The 17,617-nt window shown below is 33.4% G+C and overlaps 2 protein-coding genes across 4 annotated transcripts; both read right to left on the reverse strand.

Moving 5' to 3' along the window:
* Positions 1–3,859: 3,859 nt before the first annotated feature.
* On the reverse strand, positions 3,860–7,062 carry LOC126723722 (scarecrow-like protein 3). Of its 2 annotated transcripts, none has more exons than XM_050427499.1 (2): positions 6,462–7,062; positions 3,860–5,471 (listed from the first exon to the last, which is right to left on the reverse strand). In XM_050427499.1, exon 2 carries the CDS (start codon positions 5,429–5,431, stop codon positions 4,022–4,024), a length of 1,410 nt encoding a protein of 469 aa, XP_050283456.1. In that variant the 5' UTR covers positions 5,432–5,471; positions 6,462–7,062; the 3' UTR covers positions 3,860–4,021. The 2 variants fall into 2 exon arrangements, with proteins under 2 accessions (XP_050283456.1, XP_050283455.1); XM_050427498.1 differs by having other exon boundaries at positions 3,860–5,457; positions 6,462–7,061.
* Positions 7,063–10,912: 3,850 nt separating this feature from the next.
* Positions 10,913–17,411, reverse strand: LOC126723723 (GRAS family protein TF80-like). 2 transcript variants are annotated; one of them, XM_050427500.1, is made up of 3 exons: positions 17,120–17,411; positions 16,943–17,024; positions 10,913–12,376 (listed from the first exon to the last, which is right to left on the reverse strand). In XM_050427500.1, the coding sequence occupies exon 3, from the start codon at positions 12,355–12,357 to the stop codon at positions 11,011–11,013; it is 1,347 nt and encodes a 448-aa protein (XP_050283457.1). In that variant the 5' UTR covers positions 12,358–12,376; positions 16,943–17,024; positions 17,120–17,411; the 3' UTR covers positions 10,913–11,010. The 2 variants fall into 2 exon arrangements, with proteins under 2 accessions (XP_050283457.1, XP_050283458.1); XM_050427501.1 differs by having other exon boundaries at positions 16,943–17,411.
* Between the last annotated feature and the right edge of the window lie 206 nt (positions 17,412–17,617).

The raw sequence follows: 17,617 nt of genomic DNA on the forward strand, positions 1-17,617 counted from the left end.
GTCTCCATTATCACTATTTTGTTTTATTTCTTTGGCTATGTCCAGAAGCACTATTTGGATGCTTGGCATTTTCTTCTTGCATATTTGCAAAGAGCCAATGGAATTGTGAAAAAGGCCAATGGCAGAAGCACTATTTTTTTCCTCCCACTTTTTCTCTTTTATACATAAATGCATAGATGTGACATCTGGATGTGGCATTACCAGTAACTATCGTCACATGTCTTGCATCAACCCGCTCAATTCACCTAAACCGTCCAATTCGCTTGGCCAAAAACCTACTCTTACATATATGACAGCGCTTTCTAAGCGAGTTGGGAGGATAAAAAATCGAAAAACCTCGACCTAATCTGGTTATATGTCTTTTAGTCTTTAGTTTATATCAATTATTTTTTTTTTTTTTAACTCCATGATGTATACATGCTAATATGAAAAATGAAGATACTTTACCAACAAATTTATAAGCATACATACGAAGAAAAAAGAAAAAAAAAAAAAAAAAAAAGCTCACAAAATCAATCTTAGCACCAATTCAATGGCTCCAAGTCTTCAAGGAAAACTTTGGTTACAATAATTGGTTTTCACTAGTGAATTCGAGCAATTTGTTAGTAATGCTAACGGTTTTATGATGTGGAATCTAGTTCACAACTTGGGTTTACTGCTAGGTACCTTTTTTTTCCCAATGTTTTGTCCTCTCTCTTTGTGGTTTGCAGAGGTGGCATGGATTTTGTCCAGTCTAGAATTTAGATATTATCATCGAAAGAGGAAGGCATGGATTTTTTGTTGTTCATAAATAAAATATTTATATTAAAATATATATATATATATATATATTTATATAAATAGTTTCAACCTATGGTGTCACCAAGATATCAATTGATTTTTTGGTACAGACGAGAATCAAATTCCATATCTCTTATTCGACGATAAGAAACTTTACGAATTGAGCTAAACAGAACCCACAAGCATTAGTCATTTTCAGTGTATGCTAAGACAAGCATATTGGGTTATTGGTACCTTTTCATTGAGAGAGAAAGCTTAATGTCTAAAGAGAAGCATTCATTGCTTTATGCTTAGATAAGCTTGTTATAACTTATAGACATCAGCATATTGGCCTTCTGCTAGGAAAGGTAGCTTTCTGTCTTATATATACATTGGTCCTAAACATGTCTTGTGTGCACTCTCAAAAAAATATGTTTTAGTGTGGATGATATCAAGGAAAAACCATTGGTCTTTATAACCAAGAGTGGATTTTCTCCAAATTAATAATTGTTAGGACTTAGAGGGAGTACGGAGCTTCTCTAAAATTTATGTAAGCTTTATCATATTGCATTTGGATTCTGGGTTAAGAACAAAATCATATAAAATTATCAAAATCTTTCAGACGGATTTCTTTATCTTAGCTAAATTTGGTGATGTATAAGAGATGAACATTTTACAAGAAGATAAGGATTTGTAAAGGAATCATCATCGGCTTGGAATTGTCGAAAATAATACAATTTTAGCTTAGGTGTTGATACAAAATTCATGATTTTGTTCCTAGTGTAATGTATTGGTTGAAACTTGAAAGTTTAGGAATAAAAAATTCTTTTTTGACTGGTTATCAAAAAAAAAGAATAAAAAATTCTTTAAAAAAATTAAAAAAGGAAAAAATATTTCCAACCTAAAAAAATTTGATTTTTTTAATATATAAAATAATACTGATCTTCAACTAAAACAGGTAATATTGAACCTAGGGAGTGAGTTGATCATGAATTTACCCATTTTTATTGTCTGTTAGATGGTAAAGAATTATATTATTGTTAGCTAATTACCATATATTAGATTATTATATTTTTTTTTCCTTGAGTAAAAAAGATAACTGAATGGTCAATTGTGAAAATCTTCCTAGATGTCAACATAATAATAGCTCCTAGCCACTGTTTGGGTGAAAAATTGTAAAATACACAAATTTATAAATTATGGAATTATAAATCTCATAATTTACAAATTTCATTATTTGGCTCTAATCCCATCATTTACAAATTAATGGCATTGGAAACCACATCCTCTTGGGATGACTAGTTAATTGCCATGTATTAGAGGATTGGATTGTTTTTTTTTTTTCCCTAACAAACAGATAATGATTTTTCAATCCCTTGGTTGCAACTATCAATAGGGAATTCTCCACACACACACAAAGAAAAAGTGAATTATCATCCACCTAAATGAAGGGTTTATATTTAAGATGCTACTTAATTTACTATCACTACTTTAAAAACTAGATCGGTATGTTCAACCATAAATTGGACCCTAAACCAATCTGAGAAAAACTGAAATTGAACCCAAATTTGTTTTTTCACATTCTTAAGTGCATCAAAATGTACCGAAGTGGATCGAATTGGATTGAAATATATCATATGGACTAAACTAGACTGAAGTGGACAGAATGAACCAAAATGCTATACTAATATGGCTTAATAGGAGCATAGTAACAATAGATGCTAAGATTTAGCTATTAGATATTGTATAAAATATAGATGCATAAACATGCAAATGCCTTAAAATTAAATTACATATTAAAGACAAAATATATATGTGGGGATTTTTTCCCCGCACACTCGACTCATTGTCCTCTTTGGGGAGCCAAGCCCGCAAGGATTTGTCCCGAGTGTGGTCTTTGGGATTTTCACCTCTTTGAGACTTGACACCCTTAGTCCCACATCGATTAGAGAAGCGCCCCACGCATGCCTTGCTCCAAGGGCTTATAAGGCATGTGTGGGGCGCTTCTCTAACCGATGTGGGACTAAGGGTGTCAAGCCTCAAAAATGTGAAAATCCCAAAGACCACACTCGGGGACGAGGACAAATCCTTGCGGGCTTGGCTCCCCAAAGAGGACAATGAGCCGAGTGTGCGGGGAAAAAACCCCCACAATATATATGGTCATATTGACTTGAATCAATCAATTTTATCATTGATAATTCATGTGAAACAATCTAATTCAAGATTTGATTATATAATTTTTTTTTCCCATTATCCTTTAGTAGAATCATTATGTGTACACGAACATTAAATCCTTGACAAGAAATCAAGCATTAGGTTGACTTTTACTAACTCACTAAGGACCAATTGAATTAAAATGAAAAATCCTACATATTGTAGTCCAAGTTAGACCAATTTTTGACAAATTCAAATTGAGTTTTTTAATGATCCAGAAAAATGCCCTAATTCTCATGTTGAAAGGAACAAACCAAAAAAAAGGATTTTACCCTTAGATTCTAATGGTGACCACTTATGATTTAAATTCTAACCTTATGTCAAAATCGTAATTTCTCATGTAATAATCATTTGGTTCTTTTGCTATTTAAGCCAAAATGTATATTTTTTTCATGATTCAACATGAGGTGTATACACTAAGACCTAGATGGCATAGGAAATTGTAGGCACTCCTTTAGTTGAGTTCAATCATAAGAACCTCTCTCTCTCTCTCTCTCTCTCTCTCTCTCTCTCTTGAGAATCAGTCATAAGAACTTAATTCCACTAGGAATCTAGGATCCCAACAGCATTAGCAGGAAAGCATCCTAAGAGACTCAAACTTTCACCCTTGAGGATCTGAACTCAAGACATTGACCCCAACCAAACTGCATGCTTTACAATTGGGATTATATTTGCTTACTCTTTCCCATGCTCTAGCAATAGAATAAGGCTGGCTAACCCCAAGTAACAAATGATGGTGGTTCTCTTCTAAAACTTGAGTGCCTGGTTAGGTTATCAAAAAATTGAGAGTACATGCTACTTTAAGCTCTTGAGGTACAAGTTCCATGGGTAGCCGTGACTGCCAGAGTCAAGACCACCAAATCAAACTATAATGGGGTGTATCAAATGCTAGAAAAGGAGAGAGTACTCATTATCCATAAATTGCTTCAAATATGGTGGTTTCAGCCAAATATACAATATCTCAGTCTACATATAGAAAGGAAACTAAAACAAGTGACACAGGAAGAAAAAGAAAAAGAAAAATCATATGGGCAGATAGCTAGTAATCTTAGTTTGACCACCTTCTCCAGGCTGAAACCGAAAATAGGGGAATACTTTTCCAGCAGATAACGAAACATCCATTTTCTTCTTTAAAATTATAGCCACCATAATTACTGATCTGCAACAGCCTCCCAGCCTGCAATCTACTGTAGTAGCTGAATGGCACCCTCCCGAAACCAGCCAACTCAAGCCTCGAAATCCATTTCTCAAGCTTCTCATGCCTCTCCTTTCTCTCTGCTCCCTCACAAGCAATGATGTTTTTAATTTCCTCACCAAAAAGCATCTTCTCAATCTTATGTCGCTCTATTGGTGCTCTTGATACCGCGGAGTCCAAGCAATCAAATAGAGCAGCATAGAAGTTCAATGCTTTCTTGACCCTCTCCATTAAAGTGAAACCATTATGGTCTGCTTCCTGCTCAGTTATTACCATTAACTTTGGTGAGAGGCTCCAAAGAGAACTTAGAAAGCTCTCCATTTTTGGGGAAGCACATAGAGATAGTGGGGATGATGTGGAGGTGGAATCCAGGCTAGCCAAATACAAATTGATCAGATCCTTGTCAAGAAACTCCCGTAAAGGCCGCTGGCGATTATGGAAAACTTTCTGCAGGTTCTTTAATGCCACAGGTGAGTCTCTTCTTAGCATATCATCATCAGTAGCCAAGAGAGAATGTAGCTTAAGTATAGAGCTGACAGCAAGAGCTTCACCAGTCTTAACACCCAAACTTTCAAGATCAAGATTCTCTAATTTACACACTATAGGGTTGAATTGAAATGGGATGTCCAATCTGCCAGCTTCCTCTACCAACTGAAGAGCCATTTGCTCCAATAACCCTTTCTGCTCATGAATACCAGTAATTTTCAAATGGGGAGGGCCTTCTGGCCGTGCACTTATCATCTGAAGAAGATTAATCCACTGTGCAGGCTCTATTGAATAAAGATCAATAATATGAACCACCTTTTCCCCCTCCATAGCTTCTATAATGGCCTGATTTGTGATCAGATATGCAACCTTCAAGAAGGGGCAAAACTCAAAGAACAACTTTTGAACAAGCACTTCCTCAGAGACTGATGATAATTTAGTTGAATTGAGGGCTTTGTGCAGACCAGGCCAGCCTTTAAGCATCCTATCTGCAAGTGCCTGGGTGAAGTAAGCAGCGATTCGCTGCATTGTATCACCATCAGGAGAGGCAAGATGGGAAATATGCTCAAGTCCGAGATTAGCATTCTCCATACTGCCAGTACCTACATGGACAGCACATTCTTGCAGAAGACGTATCAAACACAAACCCCTCTCCTCCGATCCAAGCTCCCTAATCCAAGGGGATGGTGATCCTAACCCAGGAGATCGTCGCATCCAGGGAGAGGATTCATGGGATGATGAAGTTACAGAAGATCCGTCTTCTTGTACTGCTGCCATTAGTAACTGAGAGCAAACTATGTGCACTGCAAATGGAAATCTAAAAATTATTTCAAAAAAAGCTAGAATGAGATCAGATTTGAAGGAAAGCCAATTTTAATTGCCACAATAATTACACTAGAGCTTTATGTTGTTTGGTTTTTCAAATAATTATAAACTTAAGCCAAATGAGGTTTAAAAAAAAAAAAAAAAAGATTTTCAACATATTTAAGGACACTGTAAATAGTTCTCAAAGTCAAAAGAAGAAATTCAAGAACACATTTTTGAAAATCGCTTTCAACAAATCATTCTCAAACAGCCTGTTTTGCAACTACTGTTCTCTGTCTGTGTTTTCTCTTTCAGGAATTCCAACAGAAACAGGTTTCCATTTTTATTTTTCTCTACTTATTTGAAACATTATTTTCTGAAAACAACCAAACAGGTCAAATTTGGGTTCTAATGAGTCATAAAATCATAGTTTAGTTTCTAGACAATGAAATTTTTCTTCTCCGTATCTCAACAGTATCAGGAAAGCGACTGAATTAGAATCATAAATTCCCAGAAACTACAGAAAAGAAAAACCAACATTGTATTCCAAAAAAATTGTATTCCATATTTTCTGCTGCAACTGTAACCAACTTTATATTAAAAGTTGAAAAAATAAAAATAAAATAAAAGCCAATCTGTGTCCCTAAATTTCAATCTTTCCTAAATTAAATAAAAAGCTTGACATAAGTAAGCCAAAATCATACCCAAAGTTACCCAAAAAAAAGAACGAAAGTTACAAATCCAAACAAAACTAGGCCTACTTAAGTGAAATACAATCCTTTCTTGGTTCCAGAACGAACCAAAAAAAAATTCAAAACTCATCTCTATTCTGCTCCAAGATTTTCCCAGCAACCAAACACAGCCTGAATGAAAACCATGCCATAATTCAAGAAAATTTTACCTATTGTACCAAAAATCCAATAGCATGCTTAAGGGGTGTGCATTATTTTTCAAGAATTCCTCAATGGGACCTAATTTATGAAACAGAAACAGAGGAAATTACCAGAGACTGTAAAATTGGTTCCTCTTTGAGAACTGATCGTGTACACTACCAACTTCAAATTCCCAGATGGGTTTTCAATTACATCAAAAACCCAGAAAACCCACTAAGAAAATTTCCTGGCTTGGTGAGCCAGTCTGCTAAACCTTGTGGCTTCAGAGCAAAGCAGGGTTTGGGGTCTGGGACTTTATTGCAGAGTGAGTCAAATAGAATAAAGGCTCTTCTCTTCAAGGACTTTCCCATAGCTGCATTGGTGACAATATATGAGGTTGTTTTTGTCGTCATTGATTTGTTGTCGCTTGGTGTATCAGACTAATATGGAATTTTCTGAAATACAGTGTTTCCTCTCTTTGTAGACTGCAATATTAGCAAGGAAAGCCTTAACAAGTACCTCCAAAAAACCACCATTTGGATTTTTGTTAAAGGTATAGCCATCCATCTGGTACTTTCTTCTTGCGTAAGGACAAAGAGACAAGGGAGTAGTTGTTAGAAAAGCCAAAAGCAACATGAAAGTTCACCAGGTGATATGTCTCGTGGTACTTTGGAGTAATTTTCTTCTTGGGGTTAAAAGTTTGAAATTTTGAATAGGCAGTACATTTTTCTGTTGGGGTATTACTTGGAAATTGGAATATCCAAACTCTATTCCTTTTGTTTATGATTCCTAAGACCATTCACTAATAAATAATGTCTTATTAGTATTTTATATTTACTTAAAGCCTTAGTTGAAGCAACTTGTTGTACCTAGGACTAGACGACATGATCTCTTCTCACCTAATAAGTTTATTATTAATGGAAGTTAATGAACCTTATATTAGATTCCTTCTTATCCTTGGTTTCAATGTTTTCTTTTGCTGAAAAGAAGCCGACTAGATGAAAGTTTTATAGGTGTAACTCCCAAACCCACCTTTAAAAAAGTACTCAAAAGTCCTAATTCCACGAGTTATCATATGCAAGGAAAATTTTTGTTACACACTCAATGGTGTATACTCCATACATATCAATATCAAGAATTGCGCGCATGGTATCCACAATTTTTGTATAGATATCCACAATAAAAATGTGAACAGTGACAATGTACAATGTGTGATAACCATTGCTGCCAATGTGTCAGTACACCTTTTTACTTCCATAGTGTTTGATTTCAGTCCTAGGGATCTTCTACAACAGACGCCTACAATCATTCACAAAAGAACTCAAACTATAATGAACTTTATCTGTTTAATAAGAAGGAAATCGCAACAAAAGCATTTAGCTCAACATTCAACTTAATGAATTCTATAAAAAGAAGCCAGGAATAGACCATCTCTTAATGCTCATAGTTCAGTCACAATACTTGTAATAACCACATACCCAATAAAAAAGGCAACAAACAGACCACCCCTTAATGCCCATGATTCAGTCCACCTACTTGTCCTGGATTGCCATGTAAGGACCCATCCATATATAGCTTAAACTTAAACCAACCGAGTTGTGTTAGTACCATGTATAGCTTAAACTTAAACCAACCGAGTTGTATTAGTACCACATAATTGGGCACAACTTTGTGCCACAACTTACCACATGATGAGTTGTGATTAGCAAAGGGGTGTCAGTGGGCCATGTGAGGATACACCATTACCAATCATAACTCGTCATATAGCAAGTTGTGCCACAAATTTGTGCTCAATTATGTGGTACTAGCAAAATTCAAATCAACCATATGTAGCTCTATGAATGCCAGCCTTTACAAGCTTTGAATGTATCACATATGGATTAAAAATTAAACTATTTGTATTAAGCCAGAGTGACTATAAACTCGTGATGAACAAAAACTCTCCAAGGTAATTGATGTTTGCGAAAGAGAGCTTAAGAATTGTAGTCAAACTATAGCAATTTTTGTAGAGAAAAATCACAAAAGGAATTGCATTCACCAGAAATGCCTAGTTGATCCAAACAAATTTTGAGTCACGGCAATCCCTTAAAAGATGAAGGACTAAATCTGAGCATAAACTGCAATGATATTCGAACCTCAAGAAGCTAGGACCTCTCCTACCATGATTTTATTGTGGTGGCATATCTAGATGAAAACTTAACCCTTCTGTCCTTCAAAGGGAGAGTTAAATGCCTGGTTAGGTTATAAAAAATGGAGTTTCATTTCTTGTTTATATTCCACATCATATCTACCCTTTAGGAGTATTTATGCTATTGGAAAGTACTATAATTTCATAGTACCAGAAAAAGTTCGAAATTTACTAACAAATACAAGATCTAAACCAGCATCTTTGAAATGCAAGCAGTAGAAAACAAAATACAGAAGAGATCAAGGCACTCATGCAAATATCAGCTTTGCAATGGCGGCTCCAAGAATTTTATTTAAGGGGGTCATTAAAAAACTTAAATTAAATTTTTTTTAATAAAAATAGAATTTGAATATATCAAGTTATCAACAAAAAAAAAAAAATATGAAGTTTTAAAATTTCCTTCTACAAGTTTTCAAATTTTGAATTGTTACATGATAGTTCATTATTAGCATTTATTGGCACTGTGGGTAACTATGACCATTTTATTTTGTTAAATTTGTCTAACATTTTTATTTTTATGCAGTTATTATTATCTATTAATTTGTCATTGCTTTTATAAAAATATTTTAAACTAAATGAATAAAATTAACTCATTGGTTCTGTATTAATTATTGGCGCACACAACCACACTCATTCATACATAAAATAATACACTACGTGTCTACTTAACCAATTAAATGCTTGAACAATCACTAACTTTACAATTTTTCTTCTTGAATTTTTCTGACTTTATAACAAAAAGTTATTATAACATGATAACAATACACACACATGTAATAAACCCTCTCTATTTCCTTAAATTATGTAAAGTTATATTATATTTATACTGTACACACAAATATCCAAACACATCATTATTCACATAAATAACATTATAACAAAAAGTAATACACATAATTAATATTAGACACACTCACACACATATAATATAAATTTATAATAAAGAGTGACACTTATAGTTCACGAACACTTACTCGTACTTTTAGAGTTGAAAATACTTGTAATAAGAGTGCATAAGATTTAAGTTAGGGTGTATAAAAATATTTTTAAGAATAAATTAAAATATTAAACTAACAAAAAAAATATTATAAATATATATAATTTTTTTGGGGAAGTCAGGGGTAGGGCTGTCCACGGGTCGGTTTTGGACCCAACCCGGACCCAACCCGCCGGCGTCGGGTGGAAGGCGAAGGGACCCGAAACCGACTGCCGACGTCACTCGATCGGGTCGATTTTGGATTCGGGTGGTGTTCGGGTCGGTTCGGTCAGTGTTGAGAGTCGCCGGATCCTGCAAACGTCGCCGGAATCTTCAAAAAAATCGCCGGAATCTGCAGAAACCCAGTAGATCTGCACCAAAAATCGCCGAAATTAGCCTGGATCTCCTCGAATCTCGCCGGATCTCACCAAATCTCGCTTGAATGTCGCCGGATATTGCCAGATTTGTATATAACGTCGGTCGGGTCGAGTGGCTCGGGTTTTGGAGAAGAAAACCCGCCACTCGACCTGCCGGCGTCGGGTCTTGGGGTCAGAAACCCGTCACTGACCGTTAGAGTGGTCGATTCGGATGGTTGCCGGTTCGGGTTCGAGCGGGTTGCTCGGGTTGCTCGGGTTCCGAGTTGGGTTGGACACCCCTACTCAGGGGGTTCATTTGAACCCCCTGAACAAAGGGTAGAGCCGCCCTTGCAGCTTTGTGTGGTTCACTAAGAGGGTTACGTCCGGGGAGTTGCTGCAATTTCATCATAACGGCTTCTAAAGGAGTTACAAGGATCATCAACATATTTATGCCATCTTAATACTTGGACTATAGGCATATGTAAAATTAAAATAATAAGCCTGAGGCATCCAATGTATACTCAAAGACCGAAAATATCCCCAATAACTGTACACACCAATTTTGTGCCATCAAAGACCGTCTGTCTGTCAGTCTTTGAACTTCTGGTATAACCAGCACAGTAAATCAAGCTCTACACATCTCCTATTAGGCTAATACTCTAATTCAAACTTTAGCTACCTAGTAAGATTCTCAAAATTTGAGAGTACATGTTAATTTGAGCCCCTAGAAGTACTATTTCCCTGGGGAGTTGTGGTTGCCATACTTAAGACCATCCAATGTAAGTGTAACTATAATGGGGTGTACACACGCGCTACACAGTGTGCACTATACATGAATTTCTTCAACAAAATACAAAATCTCAATGCACATATATAAAGAAAACTAAAATAAATAAACAATGTAAATTTTAGAATAGAATGAGTTTTTTTCCTTACAAATGGGGGTATATGAACCTAGGTTCTCCTCCATTGAAGAGCTTGAAAAAACCATTGTATCACAAAGCTCTAAGCTTAGAACCAAGTGAAGTTGTTAAAACTTTCTTTGGAACATATGCATTCGTAGAACATGAAAACCTTATTCTTGTATACAAAGAAGAAAATGAAAAACAATAAACTGAAAGAACAAGAAAAAGAAATCATTGACCACATTGCTAGTTATCTCATTTTTGTCTCCCGAACTGCCAAGCTGAAATGGAAAATAAGGGACACCAGTTCCAGCAGAGAACAATATATCTATCCTTTTCTTTGATGTTATAACCATCATTGCCATAGTTCTGCAAATACTTCCTAGCATTTATACTGTTGTAATAGCTCAATTCCACCCGGCCAAAACCAGCCTGCTCTAGCCTTAGAATCCATTTCTCAAGCTTTTCATGCCTCTCCTTTCTCTCCACTCCCTCGCATGCTATGATGTTTTTAATTTCATCTCCAAAAATCATCTTCTCTATCATTTGTCTCTCCGTTGGTGCTATTGATCGAATGGAGTCTAAGCAATCGAAGAGAGGAGCATAGAAGTCCAATGCTTCCTTGACTCTCTCAGTTAAACTAAAACCATTATGGTTTGCCTCCTGCTCAGCTATCACCATCACCTTCGGTGAGAGGCGCCGAAGAGAACTTAGAAAGTTTTTCATTTTTGGTGAAAAACTTGGAGATAGTATGGATGATGGAGAGGTGAAATCAGGACTGACCTCGTCGAGAAACTTCCGTAAAGGCCTCTTTGATGCCACAGGTGAAATCCTTCTTGGCACTTCCTCGTCAAAAGCCAAGAGAGAATGAAGCTGAAATACAGCGCTGACTCCAATAGCTTCCCCGGCGTTAACACAAAAACTTTCAGTATCAACATTCTCTAATTTGCTCACTATAGGAATGAAGTGAAACGGAATTTCTAACTTAGAAGCTTCTGCCATCAACCGAACAGCCATTTGCTCTAAAACTACTCTCTGGTCATGGATACCGGAAATTTTCACACAGGGCGGCCCCTCTGGCCGTGCTTTAAATGTATGAAGAAGATCAATCCACTGTTCAGGTTCAAATGAATAGAGATCAATAATATGAACCCACTTCTCGCCCTCCATAGCTTCTATAATGGCTTGATTCGTGATCAAATATGCGACTTTTATGAAAGGACAAACGTTATAGAACAATCTTTGAGCAACATTTTCCTCGGAGACTAATGATATTTTTGTCGAATTGAAGGCATTGTAAAGACCAGGCAATTTTGTTTTCAACATCCTTTCAGCAAATGCCTCGATGACATATGCTGCAATTCGCTGAATGGGGGAGCCATTAGCAGAGGCAAGACGGGAAATAAGCTCAAGCATGATATTAGCATTAGGCATATTACTTGCAGCTACATGATAACCACATTCTTCAATCATTCTTAACAATTCCACGCCCAATTTCTCAGATAGTGGTGTTCCAATCGGTGATCCTAAACCAGGAGACAGTGACATCCATTGAGAGGATGATGGAGTTGCAGAATACCTTGCATCTTGAGCTCCTGCCATTGAGTACTGGGAACAAACTCTGTGCAATGGGAAAAATAAAGATCTCAAAACTATATTAAAAATAGCTAGAGTGAGACTAACTGTAAAGGAGAATTAATTTCAATTACCAGAATAATAACACTACACCATTTGATGACTGAGGAAGCTAAGGGAAGGAAGAAAGAAACATTGTATTATATATTTTCTTTAACTTAGTTTGGTTTTTCAAATAATTATAATCTTAAGCCAACCAAGGTATAAATAAAATAAAATAAAAATTTGTTTTTCATTATAAATTCAGGAGACAGTTTTAGCTCTCAAGTCAGAGACTCAGAAAACAGTTAAAAGAACACAATTTTGGAAATTGTTTTTAAGGACTGATTTTCTTTTTTCTTTTCTTCCTTTAATATTCAGGGAAATCTGGATTTTTCTACCCAAGCACAAGTGTTTTCATTTGTTTTTGTTTTTGTTTTTGTTGCTATAATACATAATTCGACATTTACAACAATAGAGGGGGGATTTGAATCCTAATATATATATATATATATATATATAGAGAGAGAGAGAGGTAAAGTTTAGCGAAAGTTCAATTAAAATTTGAAATTAAAATTTAATTTTGCACAATGTATCTAAATTTATGTGGAGACCACACCATAATTATCTACTTAATTTTTTTTAATCTTTGTGCCAAGTGAATTAATGAATGCAAAATACTAATAATCTAATATTAATCAACTATAAAATTTTAAAAAAAAAAATCACACATCAATATATTACTAAAAGCTGAAGCGTAGCGTTTAATGCTGCTGCGCTCACGTTGAGCCACGTCAACGTCCACGTCATCATCTTTTTTTTTTTCTTTTTCTTTTTTTTTTTCCATTTTCTTATAATTATTTATAATTTTTTTTTATTTCATATTTACACTTCTCCAACCTTTCTTCTTCCCTTACCTTTTCATCTCCCCACTACTTCTCTAACCTTTCTCCTTCTCTCATTCTCTCACCTTCTCATCTCCCCACTACTCTCTACATTAATATCATTCTTCATCTTTCCCTTCATCTTCCTCTATTTTTGTCTCTTCTTATTCACACTTTCTTACTATAAATTTGTCACTATCTCATTCATTCCATGCATAGTTTTTCCTTACAAAAAAAAGGTTCTCTCTCTCTCTCTCTCTCTCACACACACACACACACACACACACACACACAATTTTTTAGTGGATTTTTATTTTTTATTTTTCTTGCATCTTCGCTTTAGGTTGATAATTTTTTATATTCTTTAATCTACTTTAGGTTAATGCGATTCAGTTCTCTCTCTCTCTCTCTCTCTTAGATTGTTAAATGTTATCCTATTGCATTATAAAGGATTAAATATAAAAATATAATATTATTCTAATACATAGCATGATTTGGATAATTTAATTTGGTAGATACTGTAATTTGATAGCATGATTTTTATATTGCTCAATTTAGATGTTAAACAATGGGACTTTAATCATTTTTGTTTATTTTTTAATCCTTTGTGGTAGACAAAGTACTCTATAATGCAATTTATTTAGAGAAAAGCAAAGGTTGGCTAAACAAAAGTTATTGGATGAGAGACAAATTTTATCTTTCGCAATTTTACTTTAATTATTATTATTATTATTTTATAACAATGCATATATAAAAATTTAATTCTTAGATTTTGCTAATAATTGATTATTTGATAATATGTTTTGGGTGGACGAAATTACAATTTCCGCAAAGAAAATAACCTTAGTAGATTATAAATAACAATTTTTTTTCCTAATTGGTTCAATTAATCATAGTTAAGTTTTATTAATTTTTTTAGTTACTTTTTTGAGAAAGTTTGTTTAAAACTAAAAGAATAATTTCTAAATTTTATTTTCTTTTTAATGATTCACAAAATGTTATAAATAACTTTTATTAAAAAATAAATATTTTCGTTAAATTGCCTTTTGAATTTTTGAGAAAAATTGCATTTTTTTTCATTTTAGTACGACAAAAATTATTAAATTTATGATTTATGATTGTTTCTATATTACATTTATGATTATTCTTATAATGAATAAAAATATAATTACAAAATACATTACTCTTTATTAAATTAGTTTAAATTGTATAAAAAAAATTTAATAAAACTACCATAAAAATAATTATCATGCGCAACGCGCAGGTTTGTGGCTAATCTATATATATATATATATATATATATATAAAACCGAAACCTTTGGAGCTCCCACAATTTTCCACGTTATCACTATTTTCTTTTCTTTTTTTATTTTAGATTCTTTTTATTTTTGGTTCAATTTTCCACGTCATCACTATTTTCTTTTTCTTTTGGATTCTTTTTATTTTTGGTTTTATATCTTATCAAGTATTACAATAGTTTAGTTTAAATAAAATTCTATTAGATATATGTTTCAAAAGCTTGAAAATAGCCTTTGGAGCTCCCATAATTTTTGGAGCTCCCATAATTTTCAACGTCATCACTATTTTCTTTTTCTTTTTCTTTTAGATTCTTTTTATTTTTGGTTTTATATCTTATCAAGTATTACAATAGTTTAGTTTAAATAAAATTCTATTAGATATATGTTTCAAAAGCTTGAAAATTCTATTTCAACTAAAATTCTATAACAAAAATTTTCACAAATATAAACTTCTGCCAAGGTCGAAACCCTTCATACTCACTCAAATTTTCACAAAGAAAACACACATATCAAATTGAAGCCATAGCAGGAAGCAAGTTGATTCTTCAACGAGAACAAATCCTGTAGTACAAAGGCCACCTAATTGCTTTTAGTTTTGAACTTGATTGTCTTATTAACAACAAAGTCTATGAATTGCAGTGATGGACAGCCGTCCACAAATAACATCCACGCAAGGGCTTGATGTTCTTCTTAATTATCTCATATAATTCTAGGAATTATTTTATTTAATTTTTTTTTGGAATTAATATATTTAGATGGTTGGCATAGCAGACAACGTAAAAACAATTTTCTGTCATTTATGTTGCCTTCTGCATAACCCTAAATCAATGTTGAAATGTTGTGTTTTACAACCATCTGATCTTGGTAACCAAACCCTGCACCTATGATTGTTTATGATTATTTTTGTTCATTGTTTGTAGTTTAAACCCATTAAAACTTATTGGCTGATGGTATTTCATGGTTTTTTTTTTCCCTTTACTTTTACTTTCAAGGTTGCTAGGAACACAACCTAACATGTGATTTTTTTTCATTGTTTAAAGTTTAGACCCATTAAAATTTAAAACTAATTACTTTATAGGTTCATGTACTTTTTTCTTCTTCTTATTTTTCTCTTTTGAATAGTCATATATTTTGTGTTAGTTTTTGCAATATTTGAACATGTTTAGCAGATTTCAACAACTATACCATGTATTGTTCTTTTGAAGGTAATCAATTTTTCTTTTATATTTCTCTATTATAAAATCATATATATATATATATATATAGTTTTGTTTCAATAATTTATAGGATGTAAATCTTATGATTCCTTAATATTTTTTGGCCTTTTGGAAGTTTTAACATCTGACTTTTTGAGTTATATTTTTGTAATATCCAAAACTATCTGGAAATTTTAATAATTATAACCATGAATTATTATTTTGAGTGTAACAAATTTCTCTTATATTTCTCTGTTGTGTAGTCACACACACATATATTTTTATAATTTTTAAGCTCTTAATCTTTTGATTCTTTTCAATAGTTATAAGTTTATAGTCATGAACTATTCTTTAATATTTTTCGTAAGTCATTGCACGTTCAAACAATGACTTCTTTATCAAATTGTAACACAAATTGAAGTTATACAAGAGCAATTCATGCAATAATATAGTTTCTTAATCAATTTAAAATTTTATAAAATCAATTTAGTTTACCACATAAATAGGTAGGTTCCCGTGCATAGCACGGGTTGGCGACTAGTACTCAATAAAAATCAACACATAACAAAGATTACCACACGTTCTATCTTATTAAAAATTAGAAGAAAAAAAAATGATCACAAGTAATATTAAATTTAGGTAAGAATTTTAATATGTGACTAATTACGATTACTTTTTTTTAAAAATAATTTGATTAATTATTTATATTTTTATGATAAAAATTGTATTTGATTTTAAATGTATATATATATATATATATATATGTATATGAATGCATGTGTTACATGCTATTTTTTTTTAATTATTTGACTAATTATTTATATTTTTATAATAAAAATTATGTTTAATTTTAAATTCATTCATGCGTTTGCATGGGTATATGCTAGTTCTCCTAATAAAGGAGAATAAACTATGCTACTGAGTTATAAAGCTCTTGACAAATGTCTTCAATCTTAAAACAACATAGTTTGAGAAACCCTATTCTCCATCTATGTTTTCTCGTGACTATTCCAATAGAAACAAGTTTCCAAACCTATATATATGTGTGTGTTTCCAATACTTCCTCTACTCGATTTCTTTTACTCTTTTCATTTTAAACATTATTTCTGAAAGAACCAAACAGGTGAAATTTTCTTTTTACCATAAATTGTAGAGCAGAAATGAGTGTAACACTTCAAAAATTCACATTCAAAACCTTCTTTCTAATATGCTCTGATATTCTCCATGCAACCAAAAAGAGCCTTAACGAAACCCGCTCAGAATTCAAGAAATTTCACCTATTATACAAAAATCAAAAGCATACAATGGACGAGTTATGTTCAGGAATTAATCAAAGGGTTCAATTTTATGAAACAAAAACAAGGGAAATTACCAGAGAGAGTTCAGAAATTATCAAGTACACCACCAATTTCAAATTTCCAGCTGGGTTTCCAAATTGACCAAAAACCCAGAAAAACCCTCCAAGAAATTTACATGCTTGGTGAGCCAACCTGCTAACCATCAAAGTGGTTTAAGAGCTAAAGAGATTTTGGGGTCTGGGATTTTGTTGCAGAGTGAGTCAAAAGGAACAAAGTTTCGAAGGGCTTTTCCAAGACAGCATTGGTGATGACTTATAATAGACTTTTTTGTCTTCATCATTGAAACGTTGTTCTTGGGGAATTCAGAGGAATATGGAATTTCTCAAATGCTGTGTCATCTCTACCTAGATTTCTTCACGTGTATTACTCTCAGAAAGTTGAATTTTTGTCATTATGCTTAGTGATAAGGAATAACAGCTGGGCAAACAGGGTATGATGCTCCGATAAAACACCAGTCTTGTAATTATTAAACGTGTTCGAAGAAACCAACACAACATCCTTGCTTGTCTTTT

The sequence above is a fragment of the Quercus robur genome, chromosome 4 (assembly GCF_932294415.1).
Source record: "Quercus robur chromosome 4, dhQueRobu3.1, whole genome shotgun sequence".
NCBI classification, from domain to species: Eukaryota; Viridiplantae; Streptophyta; class Magnoliopsida; order Fagales; family Fagaceae; genus Quercus; species Quercus robur.